The 20,137-nt window shown below is 31.7% G+C and overlaps 1 protein-coding gene and 1 long non-coding RNA gene across 2 annotated transcripts in view; both read right to left on the reverse strand.

Annotated features, from left to right (window-relative positions):
- Positions 1 to 1,847: 1,847 nt before the first annotated feature.
- Positions 1,848 to 15,038, reverse strand: LOC150099753 (uncharacterized). The gene is made up of 3 exons (XR_016549353.1): positions 15,007 to 15,038; positions 11,090 to 11,191; positions 1,848 to 2,271 (listed from the first exon to the last, which is right to left on the reverse strand). It is a non-coding gene; the product is annotated as an uncharacterized LOC150099753 (long non-coding RNA).
- A 4,679-nt stretch (positions 15,039 to 19,717) lies between these two features.
- LOC150099754 (V-set and immunoglobulin domain-containing protein 10-like) overlaps positions 19,718 to 20,137 on the reverse strand; it is a 142,659-nt gene continuing 142,239 nt past the window's right edge. The window contains exon 5 of the mRNA XM_090403781.1: positions 19,718 to 20,092. Within this exon, the coding sequence (XP_090259907.1) occupies positions 20,067 to 20,092 (26 nt within the window). The 3' untranslated portion in view covers positions 19,718 to 20,066. The remainder of the gene's footprint in view (positions 20,093 to 20,137) is intronic.

The following is a 20,137-nucleotide window of genomic DNA, read 5'->3' on the forward strand; positions in this document are numbered from 1 at the left end:
CGGAGCATAGGAATAGGAAAAGCGACCCCGTAAATCTGGTGAAAAACAATACAAGAAAGATATGCAGGACATCGCACCTAAGATAGAGAGAAGGAAGGAGAAGGATTGTCCGAGAGACAGCCTCCGGGGGTGGCTTGAGAATAAACTGCTGGCAAGAAGATTAATGAAAGAAGGAGGATCATTTATTATAAAATTCAAATAAACACTTCAAGGGGATAAAACCTGCATCCTATCAGAGACTTATATAACCAAAAAAAAAAAAAAAATCTTGCAACCGTGACGTATGTGGGGTTAAGGAATTCTGAATGGCTAAAAAACGTTTACCATCCTTATATTAATTTTAAAAAAATTCTCTATGTACGTGCACGCACATGCACGTGTTTTCAATTAATACAATAATTCTATTTGTAAGAAAAATTATTTTTAAGTCATTTAATTAAAAATGGTTGTGCCATAATTCAAATTAATTAGTCAAGTTCCATATATTAATAGAGCTATTAATTTTTTGGAAAAAAAAATTAGCGAAAAAATATGTAGATAATACATTATCTTGCGTTATCATTTTTTACCTTTGTTATTATCATGCAATGGATTCACTTACGCCCAACTGGGTATATAAAATAGCTACAAAAAATTTCAAGCTTATTTTATTACTAGCACCAGCTGTTTTTGTTAGCACATTATCGTAATTAGATTGTCATTCAAACATAAACCGAACCCTACAGGATTGTTTCAATTGCAAAGAAGAAAAAATAAACAGCGAAAGAAAAGTGAGTTGTGTTTTTAGAATATGCCGCTCAGTATATTTTTCTTTCCTTCTATACATTTTATTTTCCGTAGATTCTTATAAATCTAAAGAAAGTAAACTGCGCAATCTTATGAAAAAAATCCCCGGGCAATCTATGTATAAAGTCACTTTATTCGAAGAAATCAATTCAATATATTTCGGCAGAAGAATTCAAAATAATGTTTACTTTCATATGTAAGCAGTGAGTTTTCTTAGCTAGTTTTTTTTTCCCTTTTTCTTCTTCTTCACGTATATGCTGGCATCACTTTCCAAAACAAGTGCTTCAAGAAGGTGTTTAGTGCCAGATGACAGCTGCACACTTCGAATAAGCATGATTTAAGCTACAGTTTTTAAAGTTCGAAGACAGTAGAACTATTTATTATCTACCGGAAAGAGGAAACGGATGTAAAATGCACAAATGACTCGTGAGTATTGGCACTCAACCGAGACATTCTTATTTTTATCTAGTGTGCAGAGACAGAGAGAACCAAATACGTTAGTAAGCATTTCTACATTCGAAATTGTCTTCACTGAAATGCTTTAGAGATTACAGATCCGCCAAAAACAACTAATATGAAGAAAACTTGAACGGATAGAAATTTATATATGCTCAAAGAATTTAATAGAATATTTAGCTTAAAATAAACATCGGATAATAATTATTATTAATAAAACAGTAGAGTCTGATCAATAAAACAATTAAGTGATTTTCATTCAACAAAATTGTCATAATTATCATTTATACTATAGCGCGTGCAGGATTGTTGAATTTCAGTCAACATATCACCATAGTTACACAGATATTATTTAATACCATAGCAACGAGTTGTAGAAATTTCTGACCAATGAAAACTCGACATTTACTGACGTATTTACTGAGTTATTCTCATGAGCTTTCTGATAAAATTAAAAAAAAAAAATAATAATAATAAAAGCTTCTTTTTTTATATTTGGGTATAAAATATAGATGGATCCATAATATTCTCCATTTTTTACTCCAGTGGCAATTATTATTTTAGAATTCATTTGATACTTTGAACGAAAACTCTAGTCGTGTTAATAATTTATGTTAATTTATTTTATTTCGGAAAAATACAAATAAAACAACAGCAAATATGAAATATAAACATTTCTTTTAAAAATCCAGCGATATCAATCAACACAATTATTCCGATAATCTTCAAACATTTGATAAATAGAGATGCACAGCAATAATTGTGCAAAGACGGTGCATGTCACAAAACTGTATAAACATATTCAAAGAAACACTTTATCAAACACAACAAAAATTTTCATTAAAACTCCGGCAGGCAGGAAGGCAAGCAGACGTGCTCCAAAAAGTTAGATGATCAGGCACGTACACATCTTTTTCAAGTGTGATGCAGTCATGCCTGGCGAACAGTCTTTCCCCACAGACTAATGAAGGCAACGGTTGTAAAGTGTATAACAGTTTCTTGTCTAGCGACCTGAAAAGATTCTTGTTTCTAACAACAAAAAAAAGTCAAATTAATTGGATATCGTTTATCTTTTACTAATAACATCTTTTACTACTAATAATTGAATTGTAATAAATAAATTAATTAATTATAATCGAATAGTAAATAATTAAATAATTATAAATAACCTTATAGTCCTTATAAGGACTGGCTTAAAGGGGCGAAGCAAGAATGCTTTTCATCTTCCCCGTTATCTGTAGAGGACAGTGTAGGGATAAGGTGTTATTGAGCTATTAAAGCTCTGATCATGGCAGGAGGGTAACAGCAATAGCCGAGCCTCAGTCAGAACTTCATTAGCTACAGCATTGCCATCCATTACCCTCCAAGGGTATTGGATTGAATGAATCAATCAATCACCGCATCTCACGGTCGATTGATTCTGTCCAACCAAATCCATTTTTTTTTTTTTTTTTTTTTTTTTTTTTTATAAATAACTAATAAATAAATAATTTAAATATATGATGCATAAATAACTAAGAAAGGTGTACAGATAGATATTAATATTAATTAAAGTATTTTTTCTCTTCTTTATTCTTATTTTAAAATTTAAACGTATATCTATAAATTCTATAATGTTTTTGAAATAAATATCAACATTATGCAAACTACGTGAATTTTTTAAGAAATAGTTATTTTGCGATTTCATGTTTTTCCAACTACAATTAGAAAATTATTAAAAATTCTATGCTATAGTTATTGAGCTAAGGTGCAGACACAGTTCTTATTCATTATATATAGATGTTGACATTCAGATGTATATGTACAAAATAGCTATCTTAAAATACTCTTTCCTGTTCCATTCTGTTTTTCTTTGTCCCAGACATTGCGGTTTTCTTTTTTTTTTTTCTTCATTGTTGATTGCCTTTTTCGTGTTATATTGCTCACATCGCTGCTGGCAAATGTTTTATCTTTAAAGATGGTGTTTCTTCTTATGGTTGTATTACTTTTTTTTAAGAGTTGGACCTTTGCCAGTTTGATCAAGGAGGTGCCAAATTTCAAGTTGACCGTCTCTTTAAAAACTATATCTCTGTTGGGATGTACACGGACACGCGGATTTGTTTAAATCTCACTCTTGCACTGCCGCCTGTAAAACGATAAATTAAAAAAATGTTAGATTATGTCAGAAAAATACCCCGATCGAGTTTGTTTGATCCGAGACCATTCAAAGGTTTTCTGTGAGATCGCTCTTGTCAGCACGTATGTAAATTAAAAAAAAAATGACCTCTTTTTTTTCCCTCGAAGAGATTTACCTTTTCTGAGAAAAAAAGAAGTTTAGCTCCTTCACAATAAGAATAGCTACCTAACCTTTCCTTGTAAAGTCATACATGTTCCTTACCGCCTTGATATTCGAACCTGTGTCTAAGGAGAGCAGGGCATGCTCTTCATGATAAAAATATATGGGTTTGAATCCAGTCTGGTATAAGAAACCTGTATAATGGCTTTGAAATGAATATGAACAATCTCCTGGGGAGGAGCCGTATACCCTGTAAATTTGAATTTAACTGAAAAAAAAAAAATAGACAGACTGGACACAATTATTACAGAATTTTCCTACAGTGTCGTACATTCTTTTATTGTGTTTCAATATGGAAAGCAAATTATTTTATGTACAATTTTTAATGCTGTAGTTTTTCTTTTTAATAACAAAAGTTATTCATTTTTGTTTTTAAGATGTTGATTAATATTTGGCCAAGGGCTCACATTAGTGAGTGGCGAACCCGAGGTACCTGATGCTGGACCTTACCTTATTTCATGTAATATACATCTGTTATATTATCTACAGGATGGTCCTGCTCTAATTTCTTTTCTTTCCTTTTCTTCTTTCTTGTCCCCCCCCCCAATGCTATTAGAGTACTCGAGGGCTAGGGGTGAATCTTTCTATGTTTCTATTTTTTTCATTTCTTCATGTATAGAAGGCAACGGGAAACCACTGTGCTTCTACTTTTCCCTAGTTTGGATGAGCAGCAAGGATCAAAAAGACGAGCGATGCACAGTTCAGGATGAGACTCCTGGGTCCGGAACTGCGCAGTTGGCTACCAGGGAGGTCACTTGTTCTAGGATGGATATTGACCAGATTGCATGTCAGTCATGTGAATCTTCTTTACTAAAGCCTACGGGAGATGGAGAAGAGGAAAATGGAATATATTCATGTGGAAAAAGGGCTAAAAGTAATTTTCACATTGGATCTTGGAATGTGAATACCTTACTTCAAACTGGAAGATTGGAGATTGTAAAGTTGGAGATGCTAAGATTGAAAATAGACGTTATGGGAATGGCTGAGGTAAGATGGAAAGGAAAAGGAGATTTTAGAACAGAGGAATGCATGAGAATAATTTACTCAGGATGGGAAGAGCAACATCAAGCACGTGTTGGTATAATATTGAATAAACGAGTGGCAGGATGTGTGGAAGGCTACTGGAAAATCTCAGATAGAGTTTTGGTGGTACAAATGAAAGCAAAACCAAGAAATATTCTACTTATTCAGATATATTTACCTACTTGTGATTATGAGGATGAGAGAGTTTATGCGATGTAGAACAGGGTTTGAAATATAAAGAAACAAAAGATATAATTATAATACAAGGCGATATGAATGCAAAAATCGGAAGAGGAAGGGAGGAAGATATTGTTGGGCTATATGGATTGGGAGTGAGAAATGAGGGAGGTGATATGCTGTTGGATTTCTGTAGAAAATGATTTAGCAATTACGATCACTTGGTTTAAGAAACATCAAAGAAGATTGTATACGTGGAAACCCCCAGAGGAGGATATAAATAGTAGAAGAAATCATATAGATTATGTTTTGATAAACAAAAGATATAAAAACATTATCAAAGATGTGACAACATATCCAGGAGCAGACTGTGATACAGATCACATATTGTTGTCAACTAAGATAAAAATTAATCTAAAAAAGGTAACTACAGGGAAACGGAACAAATCATGGAACATGGAGCGGCTGAAGATACCAAGTACGGCGAATGAATTCACAAAGAAAGTAGAAGAAGAAATGAATTAGAGAAATATACAAGAAAGTGATGATGTAAGTGAAAAATGGAAGATTCTGAAGGAAAGCATAATTACTGCTACAGAATTACATTTCGCCAAAAAAGAAGAGAAAAGAATGAAACCATCGATGACGGAAAATATTTTGAGGAAAATAACACAAAAAAGAAAGTTAGTTAATAGTAAAACAGAGGAGAAAAAAAGCAGTATAAAGACTTGAGTAGGGAGATACAAAGAGAGATAAGAGGGGAAAAGGAAGAGTGGTTAGATGAAATAAGTAAAGATTCAACAGCAAAGGCAGAAAGAAATGACAAAAAAGGTGTTTATAAAAACATTAATATGATGACAGGAAGGAGAAAGATGCAAATAATTGGAGCAGCGAAGAATGAAAGAAGTGATATTCTGATAGAAAAAGAGAAGATATTACAGAGATGGGAAGAATATGTAAGTAAACTTTATGAATATAGAGAAAGAGGAGAAAATCAAATGAAAGATCATAATTGGCAGAGGCTGCACCTCATGAGAGAGGAATTGAATCTAGCAATTCAAAAGATGAAAGAAGGAAAATCTCCTGGAATAGCTGGTATACAGATAAACTTATAAGAAAAAAAGGGTGAAAAAGGTATGGAAGTGTTATGGCAAATTATTAACGGAATTCATGAGGGACAAGAATTACCAGAGGAACTTAGAAGATCAATTTTTATCCCCATTCCAAAAAAGACTGGAGTTTTGGACTGTAACAATTTTAGAACGATAAGTCTTATAACTCACACAGCAAAAATATGTTACAAATAATTTTAGAGAGAATTAAGAATAAAATAGAAAAAGAAATGAATGAGGAACAGTTTAGATTCAGAACCAACAGAGGAACTAGAGAGGCTATAACTTGTCTAAGAATTATTGGGGAGAAAACACTAAACCATGGTGGAAAGTTGTTTTTGGGATTTCTAGATTTTGAAAAGGCATTTTATACAGTGAAACATGAAAGGCTTTTTGACATCCTAGAAAATATCGATATTGACTCTTATGACTTGGAAATTTTAAAGAGATTATATTGATCCCAAACAGCATCAGTATGTGTAAATGGAGAGGAAACAGGAGAATTCCCGGTGGAGAGAGAGGAGTTAGACAAGGATGCAAGTTATCACCATTATTGTTTAGTTATTACCATAATTATAGTGAACAGATACTTCGAGAGGCACTTGAGGATGTAGAAGAAGGAATAAAAATAAATGGAAGAATCATTAATAACTTAAGATATGCAGATGATGTAGTGGTGATGGCAGAAAGCGAAAATAGATTACAACAAATTGTTCAAAGAATTGAAAACTCTTGTAAAGAGTACGGACTAAGGATTAACACAAAGAAGACCAGGATATGATAATGGGCAGAAAAATAGCAGATAATGTAAAGATAAGATGTGGAGGAAAGATTTTAGAAGAAGTGGAAAGATTTCAATATTTAAGTAGCTGGATCTCAGAGAAAAGAACTTCAGAGTTGGACATTAGAAATAGAATAGGCAAACCTAAATCGGCATTTATGGAAATGAAGAGAATTTTAATAAACAAGAATATTAAAATTGGAATAGTTAAAGCAATAGTTTGGAGTATTGCAAGTTATGGAAGTGAGTCATGGACACTCACAAAGAGAGATATGGAAATGCATTGGAAATGTGGTGTTATAGAAAGATGGAAAAGATTAACTATACAGGGAGAATATCAAATCAAGAAGTTTTAAGAAGAGTTGGGATGGAAAGAACACTGCTCAAGAATATTATACAAAGAAATACCAGATTTGCAGGACATCTTCTAGGAGGTAATTCGGGACACCTGACAAGAACTATATTACAAGGGAAAGTTGAGGGGAAGAGAAGATGTGGAAGACCAACTAGAGAGTGGTTCAATGACATCGTGGAATGGACTGGTTTAAGAATGACGGAGGCGGCAGACAGATTGAAATGGAGAAGAGCTGCTCATCTGCTGCAACCCTCTTGCTAGAGAATGCTACCGGACGACGACGATTAATATTTCCTGGAAATTGCCAACAACAATATCTGCAAATGGCACTTTTCAGTGATTTTGACAACTCGTTCATCTCTTCCATTATTCTCTTAGTGTTTCTTTTAATCTAAGACAAATAAGAAGCATATTGTTCTTTTAATTTTAATATTGTTTATTGAAAGGAGAATTAAAACTTAGAATTTCATATATTGTTCTTTTAATGTTAATATTCGTTATTGAAGTCCGCGCGGTTAGTCTAGTGGCTTTGCGCTTCGCAACCATATGCCTGTGGAAGGAGTGTCCTAGGTTCGATTCCCGTCGCTGACGTGAGGAGCTTAAGGATCTTCCTTAGCCATAGCCAAGTTAGCCGTGGACAGTAGGATTTTTTCCTCAGTTTATCCTGGGGTTTTTCAACCCGTAAGCCGTCCTTGAGAACTCAACACTACGGACATAGGATACACCGGGGCGTAGGGCTGACCACCTTGTCCTATGAACGGTTTGAGGTCCGATGATTAACTAACCCTCGACACCGTAAGGTAAAAGAGGGAAAAAGAAGATGAGATGAGATTATTTATTGAAACGAGAATTAAAACTTAGAATTTCATACAGAACTTTAATACTAATGCTTTACTTTGCATTTCAGATGATAGAACAGTGGTGTTAAACCTTATTTACTACGCGAGCTACTTTTCTATAAAAAGTTGTTCGGCGATCTATTCTCTTATATAGATCACGTTCCCCCAACCTGATATCTGATTACGCACAAATAAACAACTAAAAAAATACACAACTAAAAACTTTGTGTATTTAAAAATTTATTTATCACTTTTAATTATTTTAATACAACAATAAAAAAATATACTGAAATAAAATATTTATTTCTCTATTTTGGAAAACCAAAGTTAGAAAAAACAACAGATTGATTACAAACTCACAAGTTACAGGAAATGCTGGTTGATTTAAAAAGAAAAAGAAAAAAAGTTCATGTGAAATTTGGCATTGTTTGGATCTCGCAATATTTTCATAGTCAAGTTGATATGAAGAAGTGGCCAATCGCAGACAATCATCCAAATGATCATTTGTAATTTGGTTTCTTAATTGATTTTTTATAATGTCATTTTTGAAAAAGCGGATTCTGACAAGTATGTCGATCCGAAACACGAATTTTTCGCGCAATATCAGTTAATATTGGAAATTTTTCATGTGCATACTTCCAAATGACTTCTTTGTTTATTGATTTTAAATGTAAACTATTCTGAATGTTTATTATCTCAAGATCTACTTCAGCTTAGTTTATATCAAACAGCCCACTAATTTTATTTGAAATTTCTGTGATGTTCAAGTTTTCTTGAAATGGATTATTGATAAAAGATACAATCATTTCAGTGTTATTAAAATCTTTAAATCTTTCTTCCTCAACTAATTCTATTTCACGAATAAATTCCTTTAAATCATAGCGAAGCATTTCTTGATTTTGTTCAAAACATTTTAATAAATATGGGAGATGTCTAAATTCGCGGTCATTTATATTTTTCTTTAATAAAAGTAAGTATTGTTGGAAAGGTTTTATTGAACTTAACATGTCAATTAAATTTTTATCTCTACCTTGTAACACTAAATTTAAATTGCTTAATTTCGTACAGAAATCTACTAAAAATGAGATATTGGATAAATATCTCCTTTTTCATTAAGAAAAAATTTTATATCGTTAATTAATACAAGAAATCTTTCTAAAAATTGACTTCTGCTTAGCCAGCGAACATTATTGTACAACAGAAGTTCCCTATCATCATCTGCCTGTAATTTAAATAACCGCCATTGCAGGGCTTTTCCTCGAACAGAATTCACAATTTTAAATGTAATATCCAAAACATCTTTTGTGTTTAATCTTTTACTACACAGTACTTGTTGGTGAATAATACCGTGGTACGTTACAAAATCTGGATATTTATCATTTTTTACATAATGAAATGAAGCCTGATTTATTACCCTATCATTGCAGGAGCACGTCAATAGTAATAGACATAAGTTTAAAAAGCGGAAGTTTGTGTTGTTTCACAAATTCATCAAATGCCGAAAAAAAGGTCTTCTCCCCTAGTCCTTCCCAATAATGGTATAATTTTCAAAAGTTCTTCTTTACTTGAATAATCTTGAAATACCATTAACTGAGCAACATCAGTGAAGTCGTTTGATTCATCAAATTGTAATGAAAACGCAACACACTGGTGAATGTGTGACATTAAACTGGCCTGGAAACTTTTCTCCGGCAATTGGAACTCTTCCTTTCGTCAATTTGATACCTTGTCTGCGGCCTAGAAGTAGTCTCTCTCTAGCTACGTCTCGAACTGAGAAGCTACTTTCTGGAAGCGGAACCTCCTCTCTCAATCAACGTGGATCTGGGCAGTCTCTCTGATGGCGACTCTGGACCGGGCGGCCTCCTCTCTGACAGCAATTCTGGAACCGGGACCCCTTCTGCTTGTTTCATTCCCTTTTTATTAGGCCTCCTCTGAGACCTCGCATGCTGTCAACCCACAAAGAATCGGTGTGAGTCTTTCATCTTAAGTTTAGTTCGGCACGCCGTTTGTTCTCCTCTGCTTTCTTTTGATTGTAAGTTGCCGACCATCGGTAAGTTGTTTGAACTCTTTCTGACTGACTTCGGAGATGTTTACACTTAGATTTACAATATTTCTAATGTCGCCATGTACAGCTTCGGCGACAAAAACATTGCCTTTGTTTTTAACACTGCAACATATTCTTATTAAAGCAGTATATACAGTTAGCTTCAAAAGAGTTATTTACAAAAACATCAAATACAAACTATACCGAGACAAACAAAGTTTATTTTTTTACAATATTCACATGGGACTTAACCTAAGTAAAAAATTGATGTAATGTGCTTTGGAATATTTAATATTTAAGCGACAATCGAGTTTTTACACTTTGCTTATAATCATATTCACTCGGCTCGCTGTTTGAATTCCACTGATCCAAATTAATTAATTTACCTGGACTAATAAGAAAATAACTGATTTGACAATTTTAACGAAAAATAAATAAACAATAGCAATGCACTTAAAGCGAATTAAAAATAATAATAAATAATAATAAATAAAATATATTATTATGTTTTCCGTTTTAATTAAATTTGTAAGTAAGGAGGAATACACAAGACATCCACCAAAAATCGCTCAACAGGTTGAACAGAATATAACGATAAAGAACGAACGCATCATTCTCACATACATTCAATTCATCAGGCATTAAGTTGGATGTTATGAACTACATATTTAGGTGTATTTAATAAATAAAGTTTAAAATATTAAAATTAATATAATAAAAGTTATATTCAAATAATTATATGAAAATATTTTAATTTGTAATATATTTTTAACAAAATAATTGTGTTTAATAAAATAATAAAATATCAAATTTAATCAAACCTATTTAGGAAAGAATTGGTCCGGAAATAAAAACCTGAACGAAAATTAATTACAAAAATATTAAACTTACGTGTAAATGATATGACATGATTTTAGTTTCTATGATTTTACCTCAGAAACTTTTAAAACCTACAGGAAATATTATTAAACTGGTAGAGTTCAAGAAGAACCCTATTTAAAGGAATGGTCTTTTCTCTTCTTCAACCACCACAGAGGATGCTATTTTCCTTGTTAATTAAGGAAAATGCTATGAATAATTCTGATGGAAAACATTAATTGCCTTACACAAGAATCTTACATAAGATAAACAGCTAACAATTAATACATTTTATCGACTATTCAGAAACAATTATAACTTACTTTTCCTGAGTTCAGACTTCTTTTGTAATCCGGAGACACAAAAACGAAATGTGCGTGAAGAGGGAAGATAGAAGAATTTTGCATCCTCTTAAAAGGCACTTCCTATCCATAAAAAATAAAATAACATTAGAATTATTCGTTTTTGGAAAATAAAATAAAATTTATTTAGTGGCTATTTTTTGCTTACGTATTAAATAAAGTATAAATTGGAGTTGCCTTTTATTCCTGAACTCTTAACTCTAACTTTCTGGCAGTCGATAGACAACCGTTCTTCACCTTCAGAAGTCAACGATAATCGGCTTTATGGCTACCGACAATTTGGAAGACTTCGGGGAGGGAGTATGAGACAAGTGCTGCCATCTTGTGTTCCAAAGCACTAAGCAGGTATTGTTGTTTGAAGCAGTGAGAGTTTTTTGGTGAATTATTCAGAATTCGTGTTAAAAACAAATGAGACAAGTGCTGCCATCTTGTGTTCCAAAGCACTAAGCAGGTATTGTTGTTTGAAGGAGTGAGAGTTTTATGGTGAATTATTCAGAATTCGTGTTAAAAATATGAGTTTTATTGAAAAACAAAACAAAAAAATTAATCGCCAAAGATATATCGACTAACTCAAAAAAATGCTGAAAAATAGCCCAAAAGCTTGCCATAGTGGGCGACTGCAGTTGAATCTTGCTTCTATCGATGTAGTATTATGTCATGTGACGCACATTTTGCAAATACAATTAATTCTCAGTAAATAGAGTGAATGTAAATCGTATTTGCTTTTATATGCAAAAATGAATTGTTATGTATAACAATTAACGGGTTGTTAAATTAATTTTGGCCTTTCGCATGAGTGCACTATGTTAGTTTGTATTATTATTTTTATTATTTCGCTGTTTTACTTATTATTTATTTTAGTAAGACTTAAAAGAAGGACGTATATAATTTAAATAATTTGTTAAAAATAAAGTTAAAACAGAGGGTATTGAAATTAATTTTTGAAAATTATTATAACACCAATTATAAATATACAAGTAATTAAATAAATATTATTGCTTAATGTAAGTCATACGATACCCCGTGTGGTGGCCGGGATAAGAATAGCTCCACTGCAGCCCATGCATGTCGTACGAGGCGAGTAAATGGCATTGCTGTAGTCAATGAAGTTTTAATTGAGGCTCGGCTATTGCTGTTACCCTCTTGCCATGATCAGAGCTTATAGCCCTATAGTATCCCATCGATACATTTTCTTCCACAGATAACGGGGAATATGAAAGGCATTCTTGCTTCACCCATCTAGCCAAAAAAAGTCATACGAAGACTTCATAGCATCTTCTTAAAATTATATTTATAAAAATAACATTGCTTTCTGTAATCTTGAAAGAAATTGAATTTCTATAAACGTTCAAATACACCAATATTAAACGGATACTAACCTCTTAAATGGTTTTCACTTACTTTCACATATTTATTCGGCTGAATTCATTTATGGCTGTTTTTTTTTTTTTTTTTTTTTATCAAATTCTTGAATGTAAATTAAATATCCTTCTATATATATAGTTAAGTAAGGTATTAAACTCGAGATATCAAATAATAATAATAATAATAATAATAATAATAATAAAATATGCTTTTCCTAATTAAGAGGCATCCGATAGGGTTTAATCTCAAAATAAGAAGATCACGTAATGTTTTTCCACTTTTATTCGACTTCAAACCTCATGATCATTACTGCCTTGAATATTAAATTCGGAATTATGAAAGTTAGTATGAAGGCATTTCCTTCCTTCCACTTTTCTTCTTTCTCTCTTTGCCTTCCATGCATGCCTTTCTGCAACGTCACAAGCAGCGCACGAGTCCACACCATAACATGACTACAAATTAAGCCATCATTACCACGGAAATATCGATTTTTGATGTAGGCTCGTCTAGAAGCTTACTTAATTGCACCTTATGCAATAACTCCACATTCAGCAGAATACCCGCTGCTCAGAAACACCCATCTCTTGTCATATATATAAAAAAAGATCCTCCTCTTGAAGATAATTTAATATCAGTCCATTATTATAGGAGATAGACCGGTTGGCGAAAATTTATTGTTCGTAATTAATCTAATTTTGGCTTTTCGCATCAGTGCACTATGTTAGTTTGTATTATATTATTTTATTACTATTTCGCTGTTTTACTTATTATTCTTTTTAGTGAGACTTTTAGTAAAGCTCGTCTCAACTTCAAAAACACGAAGTTAATTTCTAGAAATTAATTTGAATATTATTTAGGAAAATATTATATTAATTATAATATGGTATATGAATACATTTGATAATTTTTAAATGAATTGAATTAAATTAAAAATTAAGTATTTAAATAAATTTATTATTTTTTTAATTTAATTTAATTTAATTTAATAAATTTATTATTAATTTAAATGTTATTTAAAAATATTTTATATAATGAGAAGTCTTCAGGGATCTAATTAAACTGAATAACAGCTATAAAAAATTTGGCATAAAAATCAGCAATAAAAATACCAGAACTATAAAAATAGGCAGGAATGTAGAATACTTCAAATACGTCTTCAATAGAGAACCTATAGAACAAGTAAAATATTTTAGCAATTTAGGCAGTTTTCAGTGGAGATGGCAAATTAAACATGGATATAGACAGCAGAATAAGTAAGGCTGGTATGGTGAGAAGCCAGTTGAATAAATTTATATATAGAATAAGAAAGAACTCAACTAGCTAGACAGTGTTCAAAGCAGTTTCAAGTTGGATGTAGAACAATGGATTAGAAATAAGCACGTGACTAGAGATCAGAGATATGAGGGCTCTGAGAAAATTTAAAGGAGTAAACAATGGCATCAATCATTTTAAAAATGAAGATATTAGGAAAGAACTTGACATTGGAGTATTCAAGAATGTGCAAGCAAGCTAATCTAAGGTGGTATGTTCACTTAAACAGAATGAAAGAGAAAAAGTTAGCAAAATAGTTGTTTGATGCCAAGATTTCCTACCCATCTTGGTAGGAAAAGAACAGGATCTAGGCACATCGGTTAGGTTAGAAGTATCCCAGACGACCGAAATATTAAATATGATATGATACGATAATATTGGAGTTCTGACATGTAACACGCTTATTAAGATTAATATGTAATTGTGATCATGTAGTACCTCACAGATTCCTACAAAATGTCCCTTATAAGGACTGGCTTAAAGGGAGAAGCAAGAATGCTTTTCATCTTCCCCGTTATCTGTAGAGGACAGTGTAAGGATAAGGTGTTATTGAGCTGTTAAAGCTCTGATCATGGCAGGAGGGTAACAGCAATAGCCGAGCCTCAGTTAGAACTTCATTGGCTACAGCATTGCCATCCATTACCCTCCAAGGGTGTTGGATTTATATCTGCTCTATATATCAATATCTACAAAATGTCCGAGGTATCAGGAAATTAATATTGATGGTGATGATTAGAAAGAAACGGTGTATTAAACTATTTAATAATTTTTTGATTTATAAATAAAATATTGTAAATATTTTAATATTTATAATATTTTAATATTTATAGTATTTTAAATATTTCAATATTTTAAAATATTGTAACTATTTTAAACTAAATTTGCTAATTTAATATATTAACATTATATTTTAATATTAAATCATTTCTAATTTGTGTTTGATTTTAATTTAATAATTCCGTATGTTTTTGCTACAAAAATATTACACATATGAGAAAATGAAAAAGCCATACTAGTTGACAAATTGACAATTGTTTAAGAGTGTAAAAATAGCTATTTAATTATAATTGCGATATTATAATTTATAGCATGATATTTTACAAAAGTTCGTTATATTATATTTAACAATTATTTTGAACTAATTAACACTTTTTTAAAGTTTAAAAAATAATTAATGTAACACGTTATTAACATTTACTTACCTCAGTGATGACTTGAAGAGCATTCTCTGCAGCATGCGATATCCTATCACCTTGAGTATGCTCGCAGAAGTATGATGATAAAGACGAGCGGCCTGGGATGGCTGCGAAAGGCTCCTGAGGTAAGCATCAAGCCGGCGTCATTCTGCATGGCAGATTGTTTTTCCCCTACGATATCAGCAAAGATAAAGCCGCTATTAATCACTCGTATTGATGTACATCCCTGCGATAGACAGCTATGCTATTATTTAATGTCAACAAAAATGAAAATTCGCATTTTTCCTCATGGAGAATGTGGAATGCAATTTGCAGAGGAGAAGGAATCGAATCTAAGTATTCAGTGTTTCCTTTAAGTCATTCATCAGTACTTCGTTAGTGATTATATTACTAAAGGAGAAGAAAAATGGACCTGTCGGTTCAGCCTCTAACTTATCAAATCCGAGAGAACCGGTTTAGTTTCCGAGTTTAGAGAAAGTTCGTTACTGTGATGGACGATGTTACTTTGTCGATAAAATTCAGTTGCGCAACTGAATAATGTTCGGCGATAAAGTAATCAATAGAACAATTCGCTGAAATTACTACTCTCGGAGACTGGACATATGAAATAAAGTGTACGTCTTCTCCCCTTTATTTAGGATGCTATCAGTGATCGAGCTTACTTAATATGTCTATCTTAAGTGAGATCAGGCTCACGTGGGGAACAAGGTCTTGGCTGAGAAATGTTTTCGAGCATGTTCCTAAGTGGGTTCAACTGTATGATGTTTATTATCGATATAAAGAAAAAATAAACTTTTTAAGGATGTTTTCGGGTCGCTTGGGGTTATTTTGATCATTCTTTAGCCATTGTTTTGAATAATCGAGGCATTCTAAGAAGCAATAATATATCATTCCCTTTCTCTCAAGTGAATACAAATAGATAGATAACAATAAGGCAGTCAAATTTGTAGAAAGATAAGCATTGAAAATAGTTACTGTTAGAGAAAATAATTCTCCACTGAGTTAAATACGATTGTGAACATTTCATCCTATGTTGAAATAAAGTTATTCAGACTTTGGCATTTTAATTGTGATTATCCTTGCATGATCGTTTGCAAAGTTTTCAAAGGCGATCTACATTGTTAAGCCCACCAACAATCAACTTTAGAATTCTACTTAACAATTTCAGTACTGTTACTGAATAGAAATGAATACAGCAATGGCTAAACAAGTAAAGTTGAGTATCGACTTCCAATTTTTTGATATTTTTAATTTAGAAATAATTTCGGATTTTTTTCATAAATTAAAAACGAAAAGTTGTTGTATTCTTGTGCTCATTTGTTTCTTATTATTTCACTAATCTGCAGTTAACCTAAATGGACAGATGATTAAGGTGCAGAAAAATAGTCCGATATGTATAAAATAGAAATATCCATCTACAAAAAGAAAATTGATAAAATAAACAATACATTTTATTAAGCAAAATTGAATACTTAAATTAATATAAATATTTGAAGTTATTTTGAAAATAATTTAAAACTTTACTAACATTTTAAAATTTTATTAAGACACTAAAATATTTTACTGATAAATTAAGATGTTATACGATAGAAGAGAAAACGTGAAATAATTATTTCCGCAAAATAATCGTTACTAAATTAAATGGAACGTTATGTTTTTATTTTATTTTATATAATCATTATAAATGGAAAGTTTTGTTTTTATACCAGAATACTGCGTGGCACAAGAATAGAAAATGTGCTTATTCTACTTACGAAAATGAGAAATGCTGGTTTTTAGCAACATTCAATGACGTACTCAATATTGACTCTTGATTTTCTATTGTATTACCCGAGACTGTCAGCTCTTGTAAAATAACTTGATTGTTGTATGATCAAAACTTGTATGTTCCAGTCTAAAAGATAGTTCGTATTCTGAACAAAGCTGTTCAGAATACGAACTATCAGATGGTTATGAGAATAAAAAATGGGAAAAACATTGACGTAGACTTTTTATTGCATCAACCAAATGTTCATTCTTATGTTATGACAATTGTCAATATAACTGAATGGTTAAAAGAAACAAAACAAACAATTAAAAAGGGAAAAATTGCAATTAACAGATGTTACAAGAAGGAGAACTAGTGAAACAATAATTCTTCATATAAGACAACGCACACACAAACTACATCGATGGGATATAGAATTACGTCCAAAACTGGGGAAAGACAGAAAATCCAGTTTCAAATAAATTCAAATCCAATTTCAGTTTGATAATCTATTAACGTTATTTCTAGACAAATTTCTCTCGCAAATCATCTGTACTTCTCCTCTTTCTGTAAACCATTATTATTTGAAGATAGTTTTGTACGTGATTTACGATTCTGTTCATTATTTTCTCCAATTTAAAAATGCTGATGTCACACCTACAGTTTATGCCTTTTATATCTTTTAAATACGAAAACGATATCCAAAAGAATAAAAATATATACAATAACTGAGAAGTAATAAGTAAAAGAAAATAGAAAGAAGAAAAAAAGGAAACACGAAAGGAAAGAAAAAATGAAGTAAAAGCTTAAATAAAATAAAAAAAAAGAATAATAAAGGCAGGAAATTAAGTAACTGAAAAGTAATGAACCAAGTCAGGTAAGACAAAGTTACATATGTAAAACGAGTAAGGTATATGTAACTATCAAAGGAACTTCATTATTGTCATAAGAAAAATATAATTGAAGATAGAATTAGAATTATAGAAAAAGTATTATAGGATGTTATTGTAATAATAAGATAATGCATGCTATTCGCGTTGTAGTGTGGAATCCTCTCTCATAGCTAGTTCGTATGGGTTAGATAGTATCTTGTTGTGTAGGGTGGTATTATGCGGTATGTATGTGTTGTTTGCGGTTTGTATAAGGTTTGTTTGCAAACGTATTTTACTAACTGAAGATGAACATGATTTAAAAATATATATTAAGATATAAACAGGAAACGTTGCTACAAAATCCATTAGGTATAAATTAGAAATCAAAGAGAAAATAACTGAATAATTCAGTAAGATAAAATATTTAGGAATATAAGTAAACAACTACAGCATCACATAAAGCGTAAGCATTTGCTAAAGTTGCTCTTCATGTATCTTCACGATTAGGCTACTTGTATAGAGAGGCGGTTGACTTCACATCAATAGCTTTAGTGTCCCATAGTGTATCACTCATTTCCTTTTGGATGAGTATATTGCTATTATTATGGGAAAGGGACTAACCCAGACTGGCTTAGGACTTCTGCATTGTTGCAGATTTTACTATCTCCAAGATTATAACTTGTACTGATGAGACCTCAGTAAAGATAGAACGTGATCAGCGTAGTAACTTCCCTTTCCTTATATATCTATACACGATGTCCCCCCCCCCCCGCTTTTTTTTTCAGGCATGATAAGTACAAAATTTAGACAAATTAACGAAACTATTGATATTTAGACTCCAATGCACTGTGGGAGTGTGGGGCTAAGCTGACTGAATGTTAGCATCGACTGTTTATGCCGGTATTTCAGTATTGCGTCACTAATTGGTATTAGTGACGTAATATTGAGATACCGGCATACGTAATAATCCATTTCATTAGAACCTGGATTTTTTTTTCCAAATTAGTCTTAGACCATCCACAGTACTAATAATAATGTATTACAGGCTAATAGCCTTTCGCCTGCAGAATTCGCATAAAAGTTCAATTAGCTTCTGAATAACGTTCGCTAGTGTGGGATTTTTTTTTATTAAGAATAAAAATACTTGGTTCGTGAAGGAGAAGAAATTATTTCATATTTATTAAAAGAAATAAAATGGTACGATTAATTTATCAGCAATATACTATGTAAAATGCGTTCTGTTCATAGCGCGATAAATTTAAATAATGTCAAGTCATCTAAGGTCAGGGATTGTAACCTTGAAAATGGAAATTGAGAATGGAGTTTCACGGTCAGAATTTTTTTCCCTTGTCATTCAGTACGTTGGCATGAACAACTTCCTCGACTGTCAAAACTCGGCATGCCGTCGAGATATGTCAAATCTTCTAGAGTGGCTCTGTTAACTTCACTGTAAAATTCTTACTGAATATCTTGATTCGATTTTGCAATACCACATGGCCAGTGATAGTCGGTCACTATATTTTAGATTTCGACGTACTTTATTGATAAACATATACAGTAAAAAGTAATGCAGAAACAGTTACAATATGGAGAGAGAGAAAGACATAATTTATCCGTGCAAAATATCTATCGTTCATCAAAATTATCAAATTTGACATCATAATAAAATAAAAAAATATATAAAAGATCGTGGTCGTTCTAGTGATGGAAATTGTAACTTAAAAGTTTAATTATTAAGAGGAAAGGTGGTGTGAGAACTGAATTTCATTTTTATTTTTGTCACAAGATTATATTCTTCTCTATTTCTCTATTTAGCAATTCTCAAATTCTCATTTTATTCATTTCTGTTTATTGCCTATTTATTCTAACTGACACTTTTAATTTAATAAAATGATATCGTTAAGACTGGAAGTTATTAGTATTATTGTTAAGTATTTATTAGATCAAAATATTAATTACGCAAACGTTATTAATCGGAAAAATATAAAAATCAATATATATATATATATATATATATATATATATATATATATATATATATATATATATATATATATAAAGTGTTCGATATCGAAGATATGTCACGTATACAACCACATTGCTTTTGCTTTTTTTATTTCTTATCAAAAATTCTATCACGCAATCATTTTCTTTCCGACAGCGATGCCAATCTCGTAAACCATTTCCAGTTTCCAAATAAAATAATCCGTTTCCATCAGCGAATTTGAAGAGCGAAACAGTCTCATCTCCAAGCACGTACTATTCCTTGTTTATAATATTTGATGAAGAATTGGCTATCCACCTGACATGCCCAGAAATTCTCAATTTTCCTCTTCGTTTCATTCTTACTCGCTTCTGTGGTCTTGTTTAAAGTTACGTTCACGGGTGATATCTTGGAAATTTAAACTTGCGCCCCCGTACAATAACCTTTCATCAATATTGGCACGTTACGAAGGGCTTAGGATACGTTTACCTGGAAGTAGTAAAAGTTATTTGAAGTTTCTTCTAAGAAATGTTT

The sequence above is a fragment of the Typopeltis vanoorti genome, chromosome 14 (genome assembly GCF_054136105.1).
Source record: "Typopeltis vanoorti isolate ZY-2024b chromosome 14, IOZ_Tvanoo_1.0, whole genome shotgun sequence".
Taxonomy (NCBI): domain Eukaryota; kingdom Metazoa; phylum Arthropoda; class Arachnida; order Uropygi; family Thelyphonidae; genus Typopeltis; species Typopeltis vanoorti.